This window comes from Bos taurus, chromosome 28 (assembly GCF_002263795.3).
Source record: "Bos taurus isolate L1 Dominette 01449 registration number 42190680 breed Hereford chromosome 28, ARS-UCD2.0, whole genome shotgun sequence".
Classification (NCBI taxonomy): domain Eukaryota; kingdom Metazoa; phylum Chordata; class Mammalia; order Artiodactyla; family Bovidae; genus Bos; species Bos taurus.
In genome coordinates, this window is record NC_037355.1 from 1,484,373 (window position 1) to 1,511,808 (window position 27,436).

At 46.9% G+C, this 27,436-nt stretch overlaps 1 protein-coding gene across 1 annotated transcript in view; it reads right to left on the bottom strand.

The window, feature by feature from the left end:
• ABCB10 (ATP binding cassette subfamily B member 10) overlaps positions 1-21,514 on the bottom strand; it is a 34,336-nt gene extending 12,822 nt beyond the window's left edge. Inside the window, exons 1-7 of the mRNA XM_024986813.2 lie at positions 20,967-21,514; positions 11,016-11,216; positions 10,077-10,279; positions 5,105-5,239; positions 4,206-4,352; positions 2,953-3,088; positions 661-756 (exon numbers count right to left, since the gene is read on the bottom strand). Coding sequence (XP_024842581.1) covers positions 661-756; positions 2,953-3,088; positions 4,206-4,352; positions 5,105-5,239; positions 10,077-10,279; positions 11,016-11,216; positions 20,967-21,450 — 1,402 coding nt within the window. The 5' untranslated portion in view covers positions 21,451-21,514. The remainder of the gene's footprint in view (positions 1-660; positions 757-2,952; positions 3,089-4,205; positions 4,353-5,104; positions 5,240-10,076; positions 10,280-11,015; positions 11,217-20,966) is intronic.
• Between the last annotated feature and the right edge of the window lie 5,922 nt (positions 21,515-27,436).

A 27,436-nucleotide genomic window follows, 5' to 3' on the forward strand; every position in this document is an offset into this window, starting at 1 on the left:
GTGGCTCCATCTCTCCCAGTTGCCTCATTCCTACCGGTCTATCACAGTGGAGGACGCTGGCATTCACTACTGCCCTGGGGCCAATGAGTAGCCGACAGTGATCGCTGCTTCTTCCACTGAGCCTGACTGCTCGGCCCAGGCCACAGCTGCCCCAAGCACGGGCTTCCAGTGAAGCAGCTCATGAAGGAGATGGTTCGAAGCCAATTAGCATCAGCGTCCTCCACCCAATCCCCAAAGCCAAGCAACTCAGAGGCTTTTCTATGCATGAACCCTCTTCCTTTTCTCCCTGCCCCCAAATGTCAAAATCACTAAGGAAGACAATTCTGGTGGCCTGGCCAGGCCCTTCCTGTCTGCACTCCTGAGCGGCACACACTTCCTCCTGCTGTGTGTGGTAACACATCACCTGCACGGAGGGAAACAGTGGGGGCACATTGTGTGGTCAGGTCCCCACCTCCAGGGACACCCTGGGGCCCCCAGCAGCACCCAATAGGAATCTGTCCTCACTGCCCACCCTCTGATGGCCCCATCCGTCCCTGTCATGGTAAAGATGGTGTCTAGTTCATGCTCATCCTTCCCAGGTAGGGCAGGAAGCTGGTCTCACTGTCCTAAATCACACATGTTTAATCCCAGCAAAGAAAAGCAAACGCAGTTCAGACCCACCATTGAAAGGAAGCTCAGGTTCTCTCTCGAGGAGCTCCCAGAGGCGGCTTCCGGCACCCAGTCCCTTCATTAGCTCTGAGTAGAAGGAGCTGAGACCTGAGGATGAGAAGCAAAGGCACACATCCATCATCGGCCAATAAATGGCCCTCTGCTACCCCAATCCCTCTGGGCACAGTGGCAACAGCCTGCCTTTAACACAAAATCTGTCACTTTCAGGAGAAGGCAGCGGCGACCCCTCCAGTACTCTTCCTGGAAACTCCCATGGACGGAGGAGCCTGGTAGGCTACAGTCCATGGGTCCGTCAGAATTCCCTCTGTCTCATACCCTTGTTTTCCTTCAGCTTCTCCTCCTCCAATTTCATTATCTCTCATAAGGCTTTGGTCTGATCAGGGGATTTACAAATATATATAGTCATACTAGTTAACCACTGAATTAAAATCACAATGTTACAGAAAAGACTGCTTCGTCAAAAGCAATAAAAATAAAATATAATGCTTATCTCATATTAAAAAGGAATACAAGCTACCCCAACATTCATTTAAAAGACACGTCCACAAAATCAACCCATCTTTCAGACTCAACAAATACAACATTTACTAGGCTAGAAACTGAAAAGAAATCTGGCAATTTTAGATACACTAACAACCTCTGCTTAAAAGTCATCTTTGAACTATGATTTAAAACCCCACGTTCACTGGTCCATGTCAACTGCCAGAACATATACTTTGTAACACTTTCCCTCAGTAAGGGTGCTAAAAAAATGCAATTCAAATATCCTAGAGTATATTGATATTTGTGTAAGATAGAGTGGACTAAAACCTTCAGGTTAAATTAAGGATGCATCGGGCAGAAACAGAGCCACATAAATATAGTCAATGACCCTTCAATAGTTGAGCAAACGCAATTCAATGGAGAAAGGGTAGACTTTTCAACAAACGGTGCTGCAACAACTAGACTTCCGTGTGCAAAAAACAGATCAGGACACAGGCCTTACATCTTTCACAAATTAACTCAAAATGATCTAAACACAAAATGCAAAACCATAAAGCTCCTCGAAGACAGCATAAGAGAAAAACCTACATGACCTTGGGTTCAGAGATGACTTTTTAAGTATGTTAAAAGCACACTCCATCAAAGAATATGTTGTTAAGTTAAAGTTCATTAAAATGGAAAACTTCTAAGAAAGATCAAGTCAAATGTGGCAGAAAGCACAAGACTGGGGGCCAGGAGGAAAGCTGACGATGGCTAAGTGTGAAACGGGCACAGAAAGGTCACAGAGAGGGCAGGTGGTGGCCAGCAGATCTGTTCGGAGCGGGGAACATGACCACACGGTATGCAACCCTATAGCCCGTCAGACCCAACCCCAGGGATGCAAAGAAAGAAGCAAGACTATCATCGCTCCAGCATCCTGAACTGGTCTGTCTCGCAAGTCACTCGGCACCAGAAACATCTTGGATCAGATTTTTCTTCAAGACCAGCCAGCAGAAGTAAAATGTTATTTTAAATAGATCTCTGGAACTCTCAGTCCAGAAAATATCCTTACTTGCCTGCAGATGTCTAAGGAAAAGCCTCTCCTTTAACCAGGAGAAAACTCTGGAACCCTGAAAACAAAAAGTTGAGGTGACCCTGTGGGATACCTGAGCTCCTTTAACCAGACTTGAGGCTGTTGATCTAACCTTTCCATCTTGGTTTTCAAAGAAAGGAAGGAAAACAAAAAGCAGGAAATCATTTGCTCCAGGTTGGCTGGGGCTTTGCAGACTCCACACAGTTCTGCCTCCAAGGAGCTTGCTTCCCTTCACTCAGGGGTGGACAAGGAAAGCAGGGCTCTGAGAGACTCTTTACAAAAGCAAGCAACTGTGTCTCATGGACTTTATCACTTCTATTTCGGATTGTTCACTAGTTTTGAACATGGTTGGCTTCTCCCCACCAGCAACCTGCCAATCATGAAAGCATCGGGGTTCCTGCACATACCATCCTTCCTCCCCAGCATCCATGCTACAATGAAAGGGAACAGGTTGCCCTGCATGCTGGCTGGGAACAGATCCACTGAGACCCTGTGCTCTGTGAGCTTGGGGGGGCAGGGGGCCTGCAAAAATCTAACACCTCTCAACCCAGGGAGGATCACACTCGTCTTTATTCTGTCCTTCAAAGTCAGGTTGGAGTAACATTCTAGGAAATGATTTTGCAGTTAGTTAATTGATGAGTGGTGGAATAATGGGAAAGTTAAGTTTTCATTTCGGAAACTATAACCTGATTTTTCATTAATTCCCCAAGCCTATTTAAATTATATACCTCCGATGCTTACTCCAACCCAGAAAGCATACATGAGGAAGGAGGAGAGTTCGCCCACTGTCATGTGGGCACTGCCCATCAGCAGCCCTCCTTTGTACAGGACAGAAAGCACGATCAGGTTCCCAGAGAGCCCAGTCTGTTAAGGGAAGAAAACACAGAAGTCAGGTGAGAACCAAAGACCCCAAATGCAAAAAGCATTCACACTGTGCAGGATTTCCTTTATGCATTTAACCATCAGGCAAGATTTTCCCAAAATACATTTTAATCTGAATTTTAAAATCCTTTCTTTTTTTTCGGCTGTACTGCACAGCATATGGGATTTTAGTTCTCTGACCAGGGATCAAATCTCTGCCTCCTGCAATGGAAGCATGGAATCTTAACTGCTGGAAAGTCAGGTTAAGTCCTTCAAAAATATTTTTGAAATATCATAATATTGAAGGAAATAATCTCATAAACATGGAAACCTAGATACTAAGCTACCCATCAGACTCCTATTTTACTCAATCTAATCAATTTGCAAAGGAAAAAAAATGATATTAAGGATGCCTCCCCTAAGTGGAAGAAACTGACATATTCTACCATGGTGGGCTGGGCAGGCTGCACTGAGAAGCCAGATAAGATACCGGACTTATCTGCTCTGCTGTGCATTATGTACATAGTGTGTAAGTGTGCCTCCTCAGGGCTTCCTGTCTGTTCAGTTACGGCCATTACTGAATCACCTCTACCATCTTTCCACTTTGAAAGTATCGTGACTCTGCCATCATGATGATTTTTTAGCTCGGTGTCCTACCTGAGTTCCTTGTGATCAATGTGGTCAACTTTCTTATAACCCTTTCTGGAACACACTGAGATTATTTTGGCTAATCCTCAGTGGGTTTAAAACTGCCTACACCAGAATGACCTGGGGCTAAAGGACAGATCGTCAGCCCCATTCTAAGAGTTTTGTGGAGCTGGGGATCTGCGTGTCTAACCAGGTTCCAGGTGAAGCTGATGTGCCCGGTCTGGACCACACTCAGAATCAGGGCCTGATCCACAGTTTTGGTCTCACCACCTTTCCTTTAATTACATTTACTTGTTCTCCCCCTCCTTCACCAAAATATTTTTAAGAATGGTAATTCTTAGTTCTGAGAGAGAAGGGAAGTATTTTCTATGTATGGCAAGAGCCATACATAGAATAAATAAAATCATCCAATACAAATCTCTCCTGATCACGACGTCTACACTTTTCATTCTTTCCAAAATAATCAACTTACTGCTCCAAAGAAGCCAGCCCGAGCAAATGCCTCTTTCCTTGCTAATTGCATCACATGGTCCACTTTGCTGGTGTATTTCTCTATTTCAGTCATTTCTTTCCCAAAAGCTCGAACAGTTCTTATGTTTCCAATACGTTCCTCAGCTAGCTGGGAGAATAATACAAACATTTCAGGGGAAGCAAAATTAAAATGTGGTTTTCATGTTTAAGATACTATCAACAGAAAACTGCTTGTCATATGCAACTAAGTGAAAAACAGACTACAAAGCAGAGTATGTGAAGAATCCTGCTTTTGGAAACAAATATGTATCCATACATACACACATCATATATATAGGTAGATAGAAAAATAAGTGAGAAGGTTGGCAGATAAATATATTTTTATGCAGTGAGAAAGATAAGATAAAAAAGATAGACTCCAAAATGTTAATAACATTCATTCAGAGCTAGGATTATGCATTTTTTCTCCTTATATTTCTCAAAATTTTATTTTCATAAATATGCATGGTTTTTATAATGAAAATACAATGACTATTTTTAATTTTTAAAAAAGACAAAACTGGACAGCATTACAAGGACAGCACTACAAAGTTCCATTTATTGTTAATAAAGGATAGAGTATCATCCAGAACAACTATTTTCAGAATATGATTAGCCTTTTCATCCTATAAAAAACAGTGACATAAGTTCATATGATGTAGTTAAGTGGGATCAGTGCTGAGGTGTGGGTAGAAATTGAGTCTAGAACGCAGAGTACTTTGGGTTCCAGGATCTGCAGGGCTAACACGAGGAAAAGGACGTACGTTTTGGAAAGGTTAAACACATTCTTTAGGGTCTGCCCACTGATAACCTGGCTCTGAGTTCATCCAAGTGGAGACCACACCAGGGAGGGGCCTTTACCTGAGTGGCTTGTGCCAGGGAGTCCTGAGTGACTTTGGTTAGTTTCCGTAGGTATCGGCCATAAAGCACAGCAATGATGGATACTGGAGGCACCACACTCAAAACAAAAGTGGCCAGTTTAGGGGAGACAAAAAACTGTCAAAAAACCCAAAACATACGTGTTATACAGAGTAGCAAGATACTCTCACTGCCCACTGTAAACATGTGTATGTTTAAATTAACAGGTAGGCCTAAAGGTGCTGTTTGGTAGAACTTTTCAGACATTCTTGGTCTTCACAAAGCCCCACGAATATTCAGCCGCCATGCGGGAGTAACATGACAGACAGCCTCTGAGGCTGTGAAGGCCCTTTGCCCTGCAATGCTGTACCACCACCGGCGCAACGCTGGGCCAGTGCTATGCAAATCAGACCACACTACTCAACAGAGCAATGGGGACGGAGGAAGGAGACCCCTTCTGCTCCACGCTGGCCAGACCACACCAGGAGTTCTGTATTCAAGTCTGCAACAGGGCTTCTGAACAACCAGAGCAATGTCTCCCTGAGATGACTCAGATGGCAGCAAGACCAAAAATCCCCACGTCACATGACAAAGTTGAAGGAGGACTTGCAGAGGTGTGACAACCAAGTTAGAGCTGTTTCCACGGCTCACAGGACTGGAATCTCAGGCAAATGGATCTGGACTCAACAAAAGGAGTCTCCTAACAACTGGAGTTGCCCAAAGAGTAAGGAACACAATAGGGTTTTCCTATAGCCAAGCCTGCAATTAGGTGGTTATATTTTAAATGGTATTAGCATCATTATTCATTATAAAATAGTATCATCAGTGGAAGACTCTCTTAAAATGCTGGGGAAAGCTGCAGACTGAAATGTAAAGTGAAGGATGGATCAAGCAATCATTCACTTGTTTACTCATTCAACAACTGAGCACCTAAGGTCTACAGGCAGCAGACACTGTCCTAGGCACCTGGAGGTAACTGACTCATGGGGAGTTCCGTCTAAGGCAAGAGGGAGGTGGGAGTCAGGGAGAAAACAGGGGAGACAGAGAGAGAGAGAGCCTGGAGTGCCCTGTGGTCTTGAGGCTCTGAGGCAGCAATGAGCTCAGTACCTTGACCTCTGGGGACGGGCCACCCTGAACAGACAAGCAGGCACTGGGGTGTCAGTGGCCTGCAGGACACAGGTGGAGCAGTGAGGCAATCGAGTAGGTCTGAACACAACACAGCCCAGGCAAGCTGTCTGCACGGCAGGGCAGGAACACCCCTTGCTGTCCCTGAGCCTGGGGATGGTCTCAGGACCCTCCCTCCCTGTGCTCCAGTTCCATGCTTAGAGATAACCTTCTGAAGGATGAGGCAGGTGCTGTCACGGAAAGGAGTGCTGCAGAATCAGGAACACACATCTCAATGGTGGGAGGAAGACCCCACATGTAAACTACTAAACTGACAGTATGGTACAGACATCATTAGGTTCTTGGAAGCAGGCTTACCGTAGTCGGGTCCAGGGACCCGTGAGAAAGAATGGATATGTCAGTCCCTCCAGAGCTAAAGGCCAGATCCCAGGGCATGCATCCTTACGAGGCCCTGCTATAAGCTGAGCATCTGCTGCTGCTGCTGCTGCTAAGTCGCTTCAGTCGTGTCCGACTCTGTGCGACCCCATAGATGGCAGCCCACCAGGCTCCCCCATCCCTGGGATTCTCCAGACAAGAACACTGGAGTGGGTTGCCATTTCCTTCTCCAATGCATGAAAGTGAAAAGTGAAAGTGAAGTCGCTCAGTCGTGTCCGACTCCTAGCAACCCCATGGACTGCAGCCCACCAGGCTCCTCCATCCATGAGATTTGCCAGCCAAGAGTACTCGAGTGGGCTGCCGTTGCCTTCTCCAGCTGAGCATCTGTGTCCCCCCAGAACTCACAGGCCTTACACCCCCACGGGGCTGGATGTGGATGGAGCCTCTAAGGAAGGAATTAAGGTAAAATGCGGTTATACGGGTGAGGGCCCTGATCCTGTCTTTTTAAGAGAGTAGCCGGCTCTCTCCACACAAGCACAGGCGAAAGGCCACGTGAACAGAGCTCGCAGTGAGAGGGTGGCTGCACGCAAGCCAAGGGAAGCGGCCTCAGAACGAACCTCCTTTGTCAGCACCTCGACCTTGGACTCCCAGAGTCCAGAGCTGCGGGAAATACACTTCTGCTGTTTGAGTCCCCACTCGTGGTACTGTTATGCAGCTCAAGGTACTGAGACAGGCCCCCTCTGACGCCCTGTCCTTCAACTGCTACTCTTCCTGAGCCCCAGACTATTAATATCTGGAAACGGTGCTTTATTTAGTCCAGGAGGGCCTTCTCCCAGAGCTTTGCTTCTCTCTTGGCTGAGTGTACACAAGATTTCAAAGCTGTCTTCCATTCTGTATGGTAGACCTTACAGGCTCACTCTGGCAACACAGCCTTCTGCTCCAGACTGAATGCTCTCTGGGACACTGGTCAGAAACTTCAGCTTTTCCACCTATGAGGAAAAATCAGCCACAGTCTTCATTCTAGGGTCTAGAACTGCACCAAGATGACAGCATTGATGGCTACTGGTCACCTGAGAGGTGGTCAGTGTGCTAGGGAACTACACTTTAAATTTTAACTTTAACTAAAACTAAATTTTAAAACCTGATATTCCATTTCTATTCAGTTACCAATAAAGTTTTAAGTATGTCTGGAGATTTTGGTGTGTGCTTTTCAACCACAAATTTTACAAAATCTAAATACTGATTATTTCCAGTGAAAGCTTCCAGACTTAGATGTTCTGTAAGTATAAAATATACAGTATATTTTAGAATCCTAATATGAAAAGTGTCTCTGCTTTTCAATATAGAGACATTTTTCATATTAGGATTCAACAAAGGTCCGTCTAGTCAAGGCTATGGTTTTTCCAGTGGTCATGTATGGATGTGAAAGTTGGACTGTGAAGAAAGCTGAGCACCGAAGAGTTGATGCTTTTGAACTGTGGTGTTGGAGAAGACTCTTGAGTGTCCCTTGGACTGCAAGGAGATCCAACCAGTCCATTCTGAAGGAGATCAACCCTGGGATTTCTTTGGAAGGAATGATGCTAAAGCTGAAACTCCAGTACTTTGGCCACCTCATGCAAAGCAGTTGACTCATTGGAAAAGATTCTGATGCTGGGAGGGATTGGGGGCAGGAGGAGAAGGGGACAACAGAGGATGAGATGGCTGGATGGCATCACTGACTGGATGGACGTGAGTCTGAGTGAACTCCGGGAGTTGGTGATGGACAGGGAGGCCTGGAGTGCTGTGACTCATGGGGTTGCAAAGAGTCAGACATGACTGAGAGACTGAACTGAACTGAATATGAAAAATATTTGATTAATAATTTTTATATTAAATACATGTTGAATTGATAATACTTTGTTTATATTGAGTTAAGTAAAATTATTATCAAAATTAATCTCATTTCACCTTTCTTTCTGTTTTATTAAAAAACTGTTTTGGCTACTCCACACAGCTTGCAGGATTGAACCTAGGCCCTCAGCAGTGAAAGGGTGAAGTCTTAACCACTAGACTGCTATTGAATTTCCTCTTTTTCCTTTTGGAAATGTGGCTAGTGGAGAAAGATCAACAACTTCAGATATGCAGATGATACCACTTTAATGGCAGAAAGCGAGGAATTAAAAGACCCTCTTGATGAGGGTGAAAGAAGAGAGTGAAAAAGCAGGCTTAAAACTCTATATTAAAAAAAAACCTAAGATCATGGCATCCAGTCCCATCATTTCATGGCCAATAAAAGGGGGAAAGGTGGAAGCAGTGCCATATTTCCTCTTCTTAGGCTCTAAAATCACTGAGGATGGTGACTGCAGCCATGAAATTAGAAGACAATTGCTTCTTGGGAGGAAAGTTATGACAAACCTAGACAGTATATTAAAAAGCATAGATATCACTTTATATATAAAGGTCCATATAGTCAAGGGTATGTATGGTCTTCCCAGTAGTCATATATGGATGTGAAAGTTGGACCGTAAAGAAGGTAGAACACTGAAGAACTGATGCTTTCGAACTGTGGTGCTGGAGAAGACTCTTGAGAGTCCTGTGGACTGCAAGGAGATCCAACCAGTCAATCCTAAAGGAAATCAACTCTGAGTATTCATTGGAAGGACTGATGCTGAAGCTGATGCTGCAATACTTTGGCCACCTGATGTGAATACTGTGGCCAACTCACTGGAAAAGACCCTGGTGCTGGGAAAGATTGAAGGCAGGAGGGAAGGGGGGTGACAGAGGATGAGATGGTTGGATGGCATCACTGATTCAATGGATATGAACTTGGGCAAACTCCAGGAGATGGTGAGGGACAGGGAGGCCTGGTGTACTGCAGTCCATGTACAAAGAGTCAGACACTGCTTGGCGACTGAACAACAATAACTAGAAAATTTAAGTTGCACACGTGGCCCCACTACGTTTGTCCTGGCCACAGGAGAAGGTGTGTCTTCAGACACCTGGTATGAATGGAGGCAAGCAGATGTGAGGGGCTCCAGTCCGCAGCTAAGGAGAAACAGATGTGATGGGTGGAGAGGGTAAATGATTGCAGAGCTGCCTGTCTGTGCAGAGGGAGCCCATCCTGCTCCTGACAGGAGGAGGACAGGGACAACCCTCAGGTCCTGTAGAGATGACTGACAGTAGTAGTTTCCTGCCTTTGAGGACAGATGGCTGGACAGACTGACAGACTAGTGCTCCTCCTCGGTCCAGCACTCGGCACCCAGGGCTCTTCCTACCTGGGCTCATTCCCACCCTCACACGTTCTTAGAACCCAGGCAACAGGGCTTTTGTAAAAGCCACAGTCTGTTCTCCAGATAAGAAGTGAAGGTTCAGGTGCCAACAACAAGTCAATGGCCCCGGGTCCCCAAGGCCTCGGCACAGTACTGAGCACAGCTCACCGGAGTGCGGCTCACCCTGCCAGGGTGCTCGGACGGGACACAGCAGCTGAGGGACGTACCATCATGCCGATGCCAACAGAGGCCTGCGCTCCAGCCCTGAGGCCATCTGAGAGGTTCTCCGTCACTGAGCGCCCCAGGAGGGCTGCGTCTGCGGACAGACGGTTGATCAGTTCTCCTGTGCGTGTCTTGTCAAAGAAAGCCACCTCCTGCTTCAGCACTGAGGAGAAGAGAGAAGCCCTCAACCTATTCACGATGCGCTGACCTGCAAGGCAAAAGAAGCTGCATCAGTGGGGGCTCAGCTGCATACCTGCAGCTGCCCAAGTACTGGCCTGGTGGGAGACCAGACACAGCCACGCGCATGCGCTGCTGGCCAGCGCAGAGCTCCCTGTAGTGACCACGGGCCATGCGGCCAATGACAGAGCACAGTGATCAACAGTGGAGTCTACACTTTTATCACACTAACTTCTCACAGCCTAATGCTGCTTCTCTTTCACAATCCTTTCCTGGATTGAACTTTCAAATGTCAAGATCTGGTTAATTATCTACAGTTTATCAGCTAAACGGCCAGCCATCGACGTGGAGTCGGGTGTCCCAGGCTCTGTCACCATGGTGGTGTCACTGCCTATCAACTAACAGGCCTCACAGCAACACTGAGCAGCATCACCCAACACCAAGGGCAGGGGCTGCCCCCGAGGGCAGCTCAGCGGGGATGGAGAGAAGGAAGGGACAGAAAGGGTATCCAGGGAACATACAGTGCTACTTAGCAGCATCACCCATCGCCACGTGCAGGGGCTGCCCCGCGCGGGCAGCTCAGCGGCTGCGCACCACCACCCAAACTCCTGGAGGCACACAGGCAACTGAGCTCTAATGCTGGGAGAGGAGGGGTGAGCACAGAGTCCCTTGTCTACCACGATCCCCAACCTGGGGGGCGGGGCCAGAGCATAGGGATCCCACGAGACCCACCCCACCCAGGCCGCCCAGGAGCAGGGTCCTGGCACCTGACGTCTGCATGAGGTAGACACGGACGGCATTGGCTGCGGCACCACACAGGAACACGCCTCCGAGCGCCAGGCAGAGGCGAGTCAGGCTGGAGCTGCAGTCTGCAGAGGGGTTTGTGTAGATGACGTCAATGATCTTCCCCAGGAAGAAGGGGGCGGACATGGTGATGACACTGGACACCGCCAGAAACCCAACTGCAGCTGGAAAACACAAGCAACTCTCCGGTTCATCGGTGCTTTGCCCAAGGAATAGGGCGCTGAGTTCATCAGCTTCTTTCCCGAATAAACTTTTCAGAGCGTGTGATGCTCAGAGGCTGGGAGTCTCCTCCCTTTAGCTCCTGGACCCCTGACTAAAGAGGAGAGCCAGATCTGGTTCTGGGGCCATATCAGGCAGGGTGTCTGTAGAGGGCACTAATCCTACCCAAGTATCCAGACCAGACGACCTGGCTTCACCCTGGTCTGTTCCTCTCTTCTTCCCCAGCAGTAACTGAGAGCTAACCACAAAAATCCACTCTGGTCTCCCTCCTGCCTCTTGATCTAGGGGTTCCACTCAGATGACATTTTTCCTACATTCATGCTATACGTAGTTATTCCTTGGCATCTAACTGTATCTTAGCTTGAAGATCAAACTATGCAGGTAAAGCTCTTGATTATGTCTAATATTTCACAAGACTGTAGGCTATGGAAAGCAGGTATGGGCATCTACTACATATGTGATACCTTCCTTCTTAATATGACTGCTTTGGGAAATAAAGTACCAGAGTATCACCACGATTATAAAAATAGGCAAGAACACAACTGTTCACACTCCTTAAAAAAAGACAAAAGCACAGAATCCTTTCAGAAAAGAAAATACTGAGAAAATCCAATTAGGAACAGCATGTGTCACAGATAACTACATTCATAATAAGGAATGCAAATTTAACCACAAAGATGTATCATTTTTCATCTACTGGATGGCAAAGCTCAGAGTCTGACAACACCCTGTTAGTGAAGCTGCAAGGAAGCGGCATTTACACTGTTAGTAGCTATGCAGACTGTTACAGTTGCAGTGGAAGGTGATGACATCCTACTGGTCAAAATGTAACTGCACACTCCCTTTTGTCCACCAATTCTATCTCTAATGTGTAGATACACTCCCATATGTGTATGCAAAAAAAAGGTACACTCAAGGGTGTTCATTAAGGCATTGCTTATACCAACAAAAGATTCAAAATACTCCAAACATTCCTCAGTGAAGAAAAGTTAAGTCAATCATGGAACATGTATTTTATACATATTATGCAGCCATTAAAAACAATGAGGTGACTCTATGGAAAGCAACATGAGGCAATCCACTAAGACACACTGTTATCAAGAAAAGCCAAGGACACAAATGTTTGTGGGGCTTTTTTGCTAGTTAGTTCTTAAGTTCAGGTAGGCACAAAACAACCCTAGAAATTCTTATGTCTGCAATGTACACCTGGTACCTCTCCACTGGCATCCAGTTTAAGAAAGTAAATAGAAGCTTTCAAGAAGGATCATGGTTTCAGACCTGCATTGTGACCAAAGACTCTGCCCACCTACTCCTACTTCCTTTGGCCTTATCTCTCACATGTGTTCACCTCAGTAGATCTCTTATACATCTAATTCTGTTCTGACATCTGCTTGTTGGAGGCCCTAAACTGACACACCCAATGACCTTTCAAAAATAAACACACACATCCACATGTTTACGTTTACAGCTGAGCCATGGTCAAAGAACTTCCCAGGCAGCGCTAGTGGTAAAGAATCCGCCTGCCAATGCAGGAGACATAAGAGACGCAGGTTTCGATCCCTGGATCAGACAAATCCCCTGGTGGAGGGCATGGCAACCCACTCCAGTATTCTTGCCTGGAGAATCCCATGGGCAGAAGAGCCTAGTGGGCTACGGTCCACAGGGTTGCAAAGAGTCAGATGTGACTGAAGCGACTTAGCATGCACGCGTGCACAAAACATCTCCAGGGAAGTAACAAACAAGTAACAGATTCCTTCTATAGAGTGGCACCAGGTGACTGGGGCAGGGTGCATATGTATGCCACTGTGAACCTTCCAAGTTCAGTCCTCCCGGGGCTCCCTCTATATCTCCTGACCCCCCCCCACCCCCACTGCTAGCACCATCACTGATCAGTCAATGGCGAAGCCCCTAAGTGGACACAGTGTGGGGGATGGGTGCTCCCAACACCCTGCAAATAGCTTCTGTATGTCTTGCCTAAAGCTAACACTTCGGTGAAAGACTTCACTTTTACAAAACGTTAATACAAAGAGTTAAGAGCAAACTCTGCCAATCGGTAGTTCAGCTGGCAAACAGCCCTAGGAGAAATATGAGCTTGTTAAGTCAGGAATACTGCCCATACTCTCTCCCTCCTGGGGGTCTTCTAACACCTCCCCTCAAAGGAGGCCTGCTTTGCAACCCCATCTATAATACAAACCCTGACACACCTTTCATTCTCTTTCCACCATTTCCCAGCCTTTGGGAAGTTTCACTGATCTACTGTATCTTTCCATTAGGAGAAAAGATTTCTATTTTGTTCACTGTTATATCCTGACTGCCTACAGGGATAGGCATATAGTACAAGCTCAATAAATACTGGCTGGATGAATGAACAAACTGAACTTTGGCAAAGGAGGGAAAGAAAAGCATGTAAAAGTTCAACAACAGCCTAAGGAGAAATATAAGATCTGGTAGGTAGCTCAGAAAGTCCATGTGGAAATGACTCCTTTACAGGAGCCAGGAAACCCTCATGCCTGACTGCATAATATAAACCTGGCCAAGTGCCATTTTATCTTGGTGTAAGACTCAGGATCTTGTTTCAAAACTCTGTGTTCCTGATAGCTGTGCTCAGAGGACTGAAAGCCCAAGGGTCCCGGGAGCATGTGTAGCTCAGGTTCTGCAGGGCACGGCCACAGAAACCAGTGTCCTGGCAACCCAGGAATTAACCCGGAAGGCCTGTTTCATCTGTCATCAGCAGGTAGTCTCTCTAGTCTGTTTCTTCCCTTTGGCAAATACTTCCCTAAGTGTAACGTATATGCAAAGTGCTACCAGGGTTCATCTCTCCCTCCCGCCTCTAGTTTTCAAATTCAGTTATGATTCCAAATAAGAGCCTGCACAGCATGAACACACACTAGTTCTTACATAGTAATGTAATGATTACAAAAAGAAAGGAATTTGGCTGAATTAAAATTTGTTCCAGGGACTTCCTGGTGGTCCAGTGGTTAAGAATCCACCTGCCAATGCAGGTGACATGGTGTTCGGGAAACTAATTCCACGTGCAGCAAGGCAACTAAACCCACGGGCCGCAACTGCTGAAGCCTGGAGTCTGTGCTCCACAAGAAGCCACTGTGATGAGCAGTCCTTGCACCACAATTAGACAGTAGCCCCACGTGCGGAAACTAGAGAAAGCCCACTCGCAGGAACAAAGATCCAGCAAAGCCAAAATAATCAACCTTAAAAAAAATCGTTTCAGGATCTCCCTTTTAAATAAAAAAAAAATTATTATTGCCATTTGCCTCTTTCTTCTACAAGTTCAGTTTAGTTCAGTCGCTCAGTAGCGTCCGACTCTTTGCAGTCCCATGGACTGTAGCACGTCAGGCCTCCCTGGACATCACCAACTCCTGGAGTTTACTCAAAACCATGTCCATTAAGTCGGTGATATCATCCAACCATCTCACCCTCGGTCGTCCCCTTCTCCTCCCACCTTCAATCTTTCCCAGCATCAGGGTCTTTTCAAATGAGTCAGTTATTTGCATCAGGTGGCCAAAGTATTGGAGTTTCAGCTTCAGCATCAGTCCTTCTAATGAATATTCAGGACTGATTTCCTTTAGGATGGACTTGTTGGATCTTCTACAAGTTAAATGTATACAAAGTAAAAAAAAATTTCTGCTTTGGGTTAGCTGGATTTCTGTTAAGGTTTTACTAAACAACACCATCTCTGACATTCATGAATCATGTATTTGCACCACAGCTATCGTCTCTGATTCTTCCCCAGACCGGATGAGCCAAATAAACCACAATCCTTCTGGATAGTCTCCATCTTTTCCCATGGTTCATTCAGCATTTGCTTACTCCTCTTCCTTGCTTGACTGTTACTGTCTCTTAAGTATTTTCAAGCATTTTTCTGTTACCCTAAGTCTATCCAGTCATGGCATTCAAAGAATGAGAGCAATCTCCTTGAAAAGAAAGAAGGAAAACCTGAAAGGCAGGCTGCTCGGAGAAGGGCTGTGGCCAGTACCCAGGTCCTGGACCGGCAGGTCTGGGGGCGGCAAAGGTTGTACAGCCTGTCTACGCTAGACACAGGACAGCGCTTTTAAGGACTCATCTGCCCACGGAGCTAGGCAGGTGCAGCAAGCCCCATGTCACTCACGGACTAAGGCACTAACTACCCACCACTATCTGAAGCATTTGCTACGCACTGTCTCCTCCAACAATGCTCTCACCATCCTCATTTTCCAGAGAAAAACTCAAGCACTTAGAGGGAGCTTGCACAAGGTCACCCAGTTCATCTACTGCAGAACCATATTCTGAGACAAAAATCTGTCTTCTTCATCTTCCCACAGCCAAGCTGAGAAAACAGCAAGGACCTCTGCTGGGGAGGGTGAGGCCAGCCAGGGAGCAGAAAGGCTGCCGCTGCCGGATAATGTTGATGCGGGGACTGTGGTGCAGAGAAAAGGTAGGAGGCTCCAGGCTCTCAGAGAACAGGGCCGCTGCAGCAAGGCAGGCCTAACAGGGCCTCAGGCTGGGTAGCGAGACAGTATTTTATTTTATTTTTATTTTTAAACTTTACAATATTGTGTTAGTTTTGCCAAATATCGAAATGAATCCGCCACAGGTATACATGTGTTCCTGAGACAGTATTTTAAATGACTCATTCCGGCTGTAGAGTGAAATGAAAGGACCTGAGGCTGCCCTGCTCCAGGCAAGAGGGGAACTAAGGTGAAGTGGGGAGGAGGGGCAGCGGGGATAGGATGGTGACAATGAATGCAGACATTCTGAAGAGCTAGACTCCACAGGACCTGAGATTTGGGGAGACGTGGGGAGTTCTGAAGTTGGGACTGACAGGATGAGTGCCCTAGCTGTCATCTAGCTGTCTGACCTCGACTGAGTCATTCAAACTCTCTGCACCTCAGTTTATTCATCTAGAAGGTGGCAATAAAAATAACCTTTCCCTCAAGGAAGTGTGAGAAATGACACACAGACATGATGTCTCCAGCCCAGTGTCAGTATCCAGTCAACGATGAAGTGAAGTGAAGTGAAGTTGCTCAGTCATGTCCGACTCTTTGCAACCCCATGGACTGTAGCCTACCAGGCTCCTCGGTCCATGGAATTTTCCAGGCAAGAATACTGGAGTGGGTTGCCATTTCCTTCTCCAGGGGATCTTCCCGACCCAGGGATCGAACCCAGGTCTTCCGCATTGCAGGCAGACGCTTTACCATCTGAGCCACCAGGGAAGCTAAGTCAATGATAAGTATCCACTATTATCTATCAACATACTAGGCTTCCTAGCTTGCGCTAGTGGTAAAGAATCCACCTGCCACTGGGAGATCCCTGGGTTGGAAGATCCCCTGGCAAAGGAAATGGCAACCCACTGCAATATTCTTGCCTGGAAAATCCCATGGACAGAGGAGCCTGGTGGGCTACAGTCCATAGGGTGGCAAAGAGTCAGACACGACTGAGCACACACACACAGTATCTATATTACAGCTGGCACCGCAAGTAGTCAGGACTGACCGGTGCCCCTGCCAGCTGTGTCCCACTCTCTGAGAGGAGGGACAGAGGAGGAAAGGAGTTTTCAGTGTCCACAGAGAACACAGGAGTAGAGGGCCCGGGCAGGTGAGAGGCTGAAGTGAAGGAGCCTGGCAAGTAGCTAAGCTGGACAAGGCAAGAGGTAGAAGGGCCGACAGGCAGCAGGAAGTGGGGCGCTGAGGAAGCCTCTGAGGCTGTGGAGTGACCTGGAGACAAAGGTCTGGGCAAGGCCAGAGTGCAAGTGACAGACCTGGCATCTGTGCCGCAGTAACCACAATGGGGCTGCCCATGGCTGGCACTTCTGTCCAGCACACATGCCATGCGAGCTGCCCATAGAACTTAAAATCTTCTAGGTGCCACATTAAAAAGAAACAGGTAATATTAATTTAATAACATATTTTATTTGATCCAATATATCCAAAGTATTAGTCATCAATGAACATTAAAACGTGAAGAAAATTCACATTTTTTCCCCATACTAAGTCCCTTCAATATCTGGTATTTCACTCTTGAATCAATTCCGACTAGCACGTTTCACAGCACAGCTACAGGATGTTCAGGTTTTCTCTGAAACGTGGTTATTTCCGAAGCAAATACACTTGCAGGCTTTCTGGAACAATTTTGTTTCTGAGGTTCAGCCTCACTGCACCACCAGCACTATCCCTGTGAGAACTGTTCACTCCCGACCTGGGCTGCAGGATGAGCCATCCTAAGCGTGCCTCGCCCTCTCCTTGCTTACCACCTCCACTGGTTTCCTCTGTGTCTTCATACTGGTCACTTAATGGTCTAGCTCTGTAATATTCAACTATGAATGTAGCAAAAGCTCCTGGTGGGCATCAGGTTCTAAGAACTGTCCTCATCTCAAACCACACAAGTCCTTATCCATGTTTCAGTGAACAGCTTGGGGGTGGAGGGCTGGACATGCAACTTCCACATTTGACCAGTGACCCACCTGGGATATTGATATTCCCTGATAGCTCAGTTGGTAAAGAATCTGCCTGCAATGCAGGAGACCTGGGTCAGGAAGATCTACTGGCGAAGGGATAGGCTACCCACTCCAGTATTCTTGGGCTTCCCTTGTGGCTCAGCTGGTAAAGAATCTGCCTGCAATCCAGGAGACCTGGGTTCAATCTCTGGGTTGGGAAGATCCCTTGGAGAAGGGAAAGGCTACCCACTCCAGTATTCTGGCCTAAAGAACTCCATGGACAGTCCATGGGGTCACAAAGAGTCAGACACAACTGAGTGACTTTCACTTTCTTTCTTTCCACCTGGGAATTATGAGCAAGACAATCTCCGTGGTGCCCACTGCACCAAGACTCTCCATCATTGTCATCCCACTACCCCTTCAGGCCCTGGGCTCACTCCTAGCTCCCAACTCCATGCACGGTGCTCCCACCCTCCCACTCACTGGACGCCCCAGCAGCCTCTTCTATCTGCCAGACCGGGAGCACAGCTCGGACCAGTTACCTCTTATCCCATCAGCCACAGGGGCTCCTCAGTGAGCTCCTTCATCTTTTAAGACTCCTGTGACCAAGACGATAAGACAAATTATCAGTGAAAAATGACTGCAGAGCAACCTTGTAGGCCACAGCTGTTGGAAGATATCTACAAATTCCAACACAAAGAGAGACACAGGGAGGAAGGGCCAAGGGGAGCATCAAGGACTGTGGTTCCTTCAGAAGAGAGATAGACATGACAGTCTTCAGCAGATACCTACAGGCGTCTCAGACGGCAGACCCTGTTTTTAAAGTTTCTGATACAAATCACTTAAGATCAAAGCTTTCTGGTCACACAGTTAAGGCAGCATGTTCAGCAAACTGCAGAACACAGATGAAAACACTGCTATTCAATCATATAGCTCAATTTCTGAAGAAGAATTTTTGTATTCCTTTCTCTAAAAATTAACAAACATTGGAATTCCTTCTCTTCAATTCAGTTTTTCAGCCTCTTGATTTAAAGTAAACACATACACACACACACACACACACACACACACACACGTGTGCTCGTTATTTCCAGCATTGCAAAGAGATGGGCCAACATCTAAGGCTGCTCCTACAAGGATAAGTTACAAATTAATGGTGATCCCCCTCAACGTTCTCTCAATCTTACAAATGTCAACATTCAGAGTGGCTGCAACATAGTATATAGACAATAGTATATTGTCTTTTGAGGCAACCCTATGTCCTTATAAGGAGCTTTCATCTTGTTAAATACAATATGTATATATTTTGTTGTGAAAGTGAAAGTCACTTAGTCCTATCTGACTCTTTGTGACCCCATGGACTATACAGTCCAAGGAATTCTCCAGGCCAGAATACTGGAGTGGGTAGCCTTTCCCTTCTCCAGGGGATCTTCCCATCCCAGGGATCAAACTGAGGTCTCCTGCATTGCAGGCAGATTATTTGTTTGAAAGGTGGGAAAAAATTAGTGTACCAATCCAAGACTTACTCCTTCAAATTATACATTCACACTTATTCAAGGCAGCAAATCTAACTAGCTCCCCTTCTTAAAATAAAAGGAGGTACAGCTCTTGCTTCCTTAAAGGCTGTCTTCTGAGCAGGCTAACAGACAGGACATGTAGGAACAGGTACAAAGGTACAGGGAGCGTGACCATGCGCAGAGGCAGGGTTGGGCCACCTATCATGGCCAGAATGCGTGGGCGCCACAGAGCCTGAGCCTGATACCTAAAAACTTCCTTGACATCTAAAATTTCAGAAACAAAACTGGATTTCCTACACTTATTTTTAATTACATATGAAGATGATGAACACACCCTGCAGTGCTCAGGGTTTCTAAACTCAGGTTTCCACCTGGGCCTGGTCGGACCATCACTTATTCCTTCTTTGAAGGCACTCTGTGCCCTATTCTGTGCCACACACACGCTAAGGACTAGACACAGAAAGATGAAGCAGACACAGCTCTTTTCCCAAGAAGCTCATAGTTCAATGAGAACTTCTAGTCTTCAAGTTTTTCTTTTAAAAGAGAAACAAGGAAAAAAATTTTCCATCAAAAATACACGCACAACCAAGTGACAACATTATTCTCTTTATACCTCCGTAATACCAAGAACCCACTAAGCTGTAAAAGTCAGTGAGAGGTAAAATGTTCCCACTCTGTTGCCCTCCTCTACCACACCAGCCTGCCCTATATCACAGATCACTCTCTAGGACTATCCTTCCTAAAGCAACAGATTTGTAACAAAAAATGTGGGATTCTCACCTGCTTCAAGTCTAAGAACATTACAAGCCCTCTTTCCCAACCCTCATCAAACCTGCAGTTTTATCTCTAGTCATATGATCTTTTCATTAATGCCTCTCCCCTACTAAACTGCAAGCCCCAGCAGGAGCAAGAACCAGGTTTTCTTCTGCTCACCAATGAAACCCAAGGGCCTAGCACACAAGACTCAGTATTTATTAAAAGAAATGAAGATTTGGAGAAACCTCAAAACCGTTTAGATCTTACAAGGACTTTGCATTTAAACATTTCTCCATTTATGGCTAAAAATGAGACTATACAAAATCTGAATTTTGTTTCTAAAAATATTCATTTTTACTTTCTAAAATTACTCAGTTAAGACTTAGTTGGGTTGTGATCTGCAGTTTCTCAACCCTTCTAGAGTTTACCGATCACTGACCATAGCCAGTGCTGACTCTTCTGAAGAGCTTAGTAACTTCCTGCCTACCACTCAGTGAGGCAAAAACAGGACAAACCTGACAGGTTTACATCGTTTTGCTTCATGGAGTAAAAATAATGTTGGCTGCTTAAGAAATTAACCTGAAGCAAATAATGTGGTTTTTTTTTTTTTTTTTTTTAGTGCAAGGGCATATTACAAAATAAGTTCACTAGAGTCTACGATTAATTTTACAAAGACAGGGTAAAAACAACCAACCAACCAACCCAGGTCACTTGAGAACACTGGCAAAGTAAAAGCGAAAGACTTGACCACTGTAACAAGGAGATGCCGCTCCACTTGTATATGCTACACCTTGTCCGCGCACCTGCGGATCCACACCGCTACAGCAGGCGCGCTCCGTCCGTACCCCTAGGGAGGACGCCCAGGTAAAAGCACCCTGTCCTCTTCACCGATTCCAATGGCCCCAGGCCCCCTGCCGCCCCCTCAGTGCCCCTCTCGCCGGCCCCGGACCTCGCACGGGAAAGGTCGCCGGTGACCGAGAGGAGGGCCCTACCTGCCAGCCTCCGGCGCTCGGGCTGCGCCAGGCTCAGGAGCTTCTGCGCCTCCGAGCGCCTGGCCGCCGCGGGCCGCAGCAGCGGGTCGTGACCGGGAGTCGCCGCGGCCGCAGGCAAGGCCGGCCCGCGCCGCCAAGCCTCTCCCGCGGCCCGCGCGACCAAGGTCGAGCAGCCTGGGAGCGCTGAGCGCGGGAGCCTGGAGGCGACGGGCCCGGCTAGCGCCCAGCACCTAGACAGCCCGGGGTGCCGCGACCAGAGCGCCAGGAGCCGCGCCAGGCCCGCGCCGCCCGCGGGGCCGCCGGGACCCCCGCCCGCCCACCGCCGCGGGGCTCGCGCGGCCCAGCCACCCGCGAGCAGCGCCGGCTCCACGCCCCCAGGCCTCGCAAACGCCGGGTGCGTCGACAGCGTCCTGGTCTCGGGGGAGCGGGCGGCTGCGCCGCGCCTCAGGAGCAGTCGCAGCGGCCAAGCCGGGGGACCGCGCATGGTGCCGCGTCCGACCGTGCGCCTCGGTCCGCCGCCTCCTCCGTTCGCCGCCGCTCGCCCGCCCGGTTAGCCGCCCCCGCGCCCGCCCCATCCCCGCCCGCGCGGCCCCGCCCCGGGGCGCCGAGTCCGGCCCCGACCACCCCGGGGGCCCCCGCCCGTCTCCGGCGCCCGTCGGCAGCGCCCCCAACCGGGCGGCCCAGAGCCAGCGCGCCGCCGGCCCCGCGGTGGAGGAAGCGGAAGAAAGCGCGATGTGCCGCCGCGCTTGCGCACTGCCCCGCAGGGCGCATTTCGCGCCCCTGGACGGCTCGGAAGAAGCTGGGAGCGGCGCGCACCTCTGGTCACGCGGGCGCGTGGGAGAGCGCAGGAGCGATCACACGTACCCGGCTTCTGACCGCAGAGGGCTACTGGTGTTCGCGGGCTTGGCGGAGGGTGAAACTCGGGTAGCTCTGAGAGGAGAGGGGTCATCTCATAAGGTGGACAGACGTGCACTGAGCAGAGGTGGCCCGGGTGCGCCGGCTGACTGCTCCCGGTAAGACCAGGCAGAACGCGGTGTGTAATACCCGAGTGCGGAAAGCCCAGATTAGGGTCAAAACCCACCGGGACGCAGGGACTTCACGCCCTGACATCCGTACTCTAGGGCCTGGTCCTTATCTAAGAATAATGTTTTAGGAAATGTGGGTAGCTTTTTGTTGACCTGTCAGTATTTTAAAGGCTGGGACTCGGATGAGGCCAGTGAAAGTGAAATATTGCCTCAGTTGCAATATTTATGGCTTCGGGGGGAAAAAAAAGGTTAATAATCAAGATAAATATATTTTAGTTCAAATTTTTAAAAAATCAAAATTAATGCAAAAGTCCATAATGAACAATGTATCAAAATTTCAAATGAAGGATCTGTCCCCGCACTTGGGCCAGCCCACCTCTCTCTCCCACGTTGATCTCAGCCCTCAGAGTTTTGTTTACAAAATAAAGCAATTAGCAGCTTTGTTTGCAATTTGTTTTCAAAATTTTTTTTTCTTTAGAATACCATTTATCTTGATTATGGAGCTATTTAGAGTTTCCCTAAATTTTGCCCCCAGGAGAGTGCCTCACTTACCTCTACCTGGGGCCCTGGTAGGTCAGGAATGTAGGACTTCTGAGGTGAAGTACCCATAATGGAGAGGTAATGTAGGATTAAATCCCACCCTAAATCCTGTGAAGACAACAGGAATCCTCTAAATTCCATCCTCTAAATTCCAACCTCTTGAACCTAGAGGGGCATGGAGTCCATAGTTCACCACTCCACCCCCACCGCCTCTCCCTAGCCTCTACCTTCTAGAATGCAAGGTGTAATATGACTGAAGCTTACGCTGCTGATTTATAAGTAAGCAAGTCCTCCTGAGACTTTGTTAGATGACTTCTGAAAGCAAGGGAGATATAGTGCCCCATACCCCACATCAAGTCAAATAATGACGTCCCAGTGGGAGAAAAAGTGGCAATTTTAATTCAAGTCTAATCTTCCTCTTCTTTTCTCTTTTCTACTTTCCAGAAAACTGTTGATGCTGCTGTCTGGGAAAGGCTTTTTCTTTCTGCCTTCTCCAGAATGAAGTCCAACATTTTCAGCCAGCACTCTCTAGGGTCTGGAGTCAAAAAAGAAAATACCTGAAGTGTAGCTCATGAAGATACCATAACTGTCTGTGTTGCCTGCACTTCTAACAATCAGTCAGATGATAATCTGAAAATTATCCCTGACAAAATTGTCATGCTTGAAAAAAAAAACCCACCCACCTATCATGATATATGAGGAAGATTTTTTTTATTTACTAACATAGAATCTAGAGAAAACACCCATGGTTCTTTTAAAAAAAACACAGTGGGGGAAAGAAGCAGGGAATAAATATTGGCTAAAGGATCATCTGGACTTATATGATCATCACACCAAAAAAAGGAAAAAAAAGTGTTCAGTTCAGTCCCTCAGTCGTGTCTGACTCTTTGCAACCCCATGGACTGCAGCATGCCATGCCTCCCTGTCCATCACCAACTCCCAGAGTTTACTCACACTCATGTCCATTGAGGCAGTGATGCCATCCAACCATCTCATCCTGTCATCCCCTTCTCCTGCCTTCAATCTTTCCCAGCATCAGGGTCTTTTCCAAGGAGTCAGTTCTTTGCATCAGATGGCCAAAGTATTGGAGTTTCAGCTTTAACATCAGTCCTTCCAATGAACATTCAGGACTGATTTCCTTTAGGACGGACTGGTTGGATCTCCTTGCAGTCCAAGGGACTCTCAAGAGTCTTCTCCAACACCACAGTTCAAAAGCATCAATTCTTTGGTGCTCAACTTTCCTTATAGTCCAACTCTCACATCCATACATGACTACTGGAAAAAATGATAGCCTTGACTAGAGGGACCTTTGTTGGCAAAGTAATGTCTCTGCTTTTTAATATGCTGTCTAAGTTGGTCATAACTTTCCTTCCAAGGAGTAAGTGTCTTTTAATTTCATGGCTGCAGCCACCATCTGTGGTGTTTTTGGAGCCCCCCAAAAATAAAGTCTGCCACTGTTCCACTGTTTCCCCATCTATTTGCCATGCAGTGATGGGACTGGATGCCATGATCTTCGTTTTCTGAATGTTGAGCTTTAAGCCAACTTTTTCACTCTACTCTTTCACTTTCATCAAGGGGCTCTTTAGTTCTTTACTTTCTGCCATGAGGGTCGTGTCATCTGCATATCTGAGGTTATTGATACTTCTCCCAGCAATCTTGATTCCAGCTTGTGCTTCATCCAGCCCAGCATTTCTCATGATGTACTCTGCATATAAGTTAAATAAGCAGGGTGACAATATACAGCTTTGATGCATTCCTTTCCTAATTTGGAACCAGTCTGTTGTTCCATGTCCAGTTCTAACGGTTGCTTCTTGACCTGCATACAGATTTCTCAGGAGGCAGGTCAGATGATCTGGTATTCCCATCTCTTTAAGAATTTTCCACAGTTTATTGTTATCCACGCAGGCAAACGCTTTGGCATAGTCAATAAAGCAGAAGTAGATGTTTTTCTGGAATTCTGTTGTTTTTTCAGTGATCGAACAGATGTTGGCAATTTGATCTCTGGTTCCTCTGCCTTTTCTAAATCCAGCCTGAACATCTGGAACTTCACAGTTCATGTACTGTTGAAGCCTGGCTTGGAGAATTTTGAACATTGCTAGCATGTGAGATGAGTGCAATTGTGCAGTAGTTTGAGCATTCTTTGGCATTGCCCTTCTTTGGGATTGGAATGAAAACTGACCTTTTCCAGTCCTGTGGCCACTGGTGAGTTTTCCAAATGTGCTGGCATATTGAGTGCAGCACTTTCACAGTATCATCTTTTAGGATGTGAAATAGCTCAACTGGAATTCCATTACCTCCACTAGCTTTGTTCATAGTGATGCTTCCTAAGGCCCACTTGACTTCACATTCCAGGATGTCTGACTCTAGGTGAATAATCACACCATGGTTATCTGGGTCATGAAGATCTTTATTGTACAGTTCTGTGTATTCTTGCCACCTCTTCTTAATATCTTCTTCTGGTTAGGAAGAAATGGTTAGGTCCCTACCATTTCTGTCCTTTATTGTGCCCATCTTTGCATGAAATGTTCCCTCGGTATCTCTTATTTTCTTGAAGAGATCTCTAGTCTTTCCCATTCTGTTGTTTTCCTCTATTTCTTTGCATTGATCGCTGAGAAAGGCTCTCTAATCTCTCCTTGCTATTCTTTGGAACTCTGCATTCAAATGGGTATATCTTCCCCTTTCTCCTTTGCTTTCACTTCTCTTCTTTTCTCAGCTATTTGTAAGGCCTCCTCAGACAACCATTTTGCCTTTTTCCATTTCTTTTTCTTGGGGATGGTCTTGATCCCTGCCTCCTGTATGATGTCACGAACCTCCATCCATAGTTCTTCAGGCACTCTGTCTATCAGATCTAATCCCTAGAATCTATTTCTCACTTCCATTGTATAATTGTAAGGGATTTGATTTAGGTCATACTTGAATGGTCTAGTGATTTGCCAACTCTAAATACACACACACACACACATATCCAATATACTGGTTTGGCCAAAATGTTTGGGTTTTTCAGTAAGATATTACAGGAAACCTGAATAAATGTTTTTGTCAATCCACTATATTGGCAATTTTATATATATATATATATAATGCATTTCCCATTTTAAAATAAGGATATGCCTTCCCTGGTGGTCTAGTGGTTAAGAGTCTGCCTGCAAATCCTGGGGACATGGGTTTGATCATTGGTTTTGGAAGAATCCACATGCCTCAGAGCAACCAGTCCCAGGCACCACAACTACTGAGCCCTTGTGCTGCAACTGCTGAGCCTGTGCACTCTAGAGCCCACGGGCCGCAATAAGAGAAGCCTACAACACAACTAGAGAAAGCCCAACCAGAGCACTAAGACCTAGCGCAGCCAAAGTAAATTAAAAATGACAGTAGCGTTTCATTACCTTTTCAGAAGTTACCATAAAATCCCTTGGCCACTGAAAAAGGCAAGAAATGTTCTAAAATGTGTTCGGGAAAAAAGAAAACAAACCACTTAGATGTGGGTGGATTAATAGTACAAAATTTCTCAGGAAAACAGGGAAAGGCTGCACATTAATTCTGAGAAAACAAGCGAAAGTTCAAATGCTACCCACAGTGAGACAGAGGACTCTTGGTGGAGAGGTAACTGAACCAAGTAGCAAAATCTGGCCCTTGATGAATAGACTCTTAATAAATTAGGTGGCCAACAGGTGTCAGATTCAAAAAGGACGTCCTTTGGTCGAAACTTGAGATCAGTTGAGATTACTTCAGGGATAGCTCTACCTGTGGGTTCTTGTCTTTTTAAAAAGGCGGCAAGGTGGACAGCAGGAGGCACAATAGCCCAGGAAGTGGACAAAAGTATCCCCGGGCCGACAGTCTGATCTGTAATCTGATTGTAGGGGCGGGGGGGTGGGGGGGGTGGTCATTTCACCTTTCTTAGTTCATTTCTTTTTTTCTTCAGCTTGCAGCTCATCCTGTCAGGGACAGGGTGGCAGGGTGATGACTGAAGGAGGAGCATGCAGTTCGTGAATCACAAACGAGGAAAGGGGTAGGATCCACCAGGGGCAGAAATGCTTTGTAAATTCCTCTGAAATCTAAACTTTAGGTAACTCTTCCGCATTGTGTGCTTACAGCCAATGCCCATGTGGCTCAGGTAGGCTGAATGCTATGGATAAAGAAGGGGTCAAAATCTTTGACTTTCATCTTCTCTCACCTTCTACCAAAATAATCTAGTGAAAGGTTGTTATGGATTAAATTGTGTCCCTTCATAAAAGGTATGTTTAAATCCTAAACCCCAGGACTTCAGAATGGGACCTTACTTGGAAATGGAGTTATTGCAGATGTAAGATGAGGTCATATTGGATTAGGAGTGGTGTATCCTTATAAGAAGATGGCCCTGCAAAGACAGAGACCCACAAGGAAGATGCCCTGTGATGACAAAGCAGATATGGCAGTTACACGCCGGCACGCCAGGGAATGCCAGAGATGGCCACCAAGCCACTAGAAGCTGCTGAGAGGCAAGGAGGGACTCTTTCACAAATATCAGAGGGAGCATAGCTCTTAAAAAGCCTGATTTCAGACTTCTAGCCTCCAGAACCATGAGACAGTAAATCTGTTTTAAACTATCCAGTTGTTGTTGTTGTTGTTTTGTATTAAGGTAGCTCTAGGAACGGAGAAGGCAATGGCACCCCACTCCAGTACTCTTGCCTGGAAAGTCCCATGGATGGAGGAGCCTGGTGGGCTGCAGTCCATGGGGTCGAGAAGAGTTGGACACGACTGAGCGACTTCACTTTCACTTTTCTCTTTCATGCATTGGAGAAGGAAATGGCAACACACTCCAGTGTTCTTGCCTGGAGAATCCCAGGGACGGGGGAGCCTGGTGGGCTGCCGTCTATGGGGTCGCACAGAGTCGGACACAACTGAAGCGACTTAGCAGCAGTAGCAGCT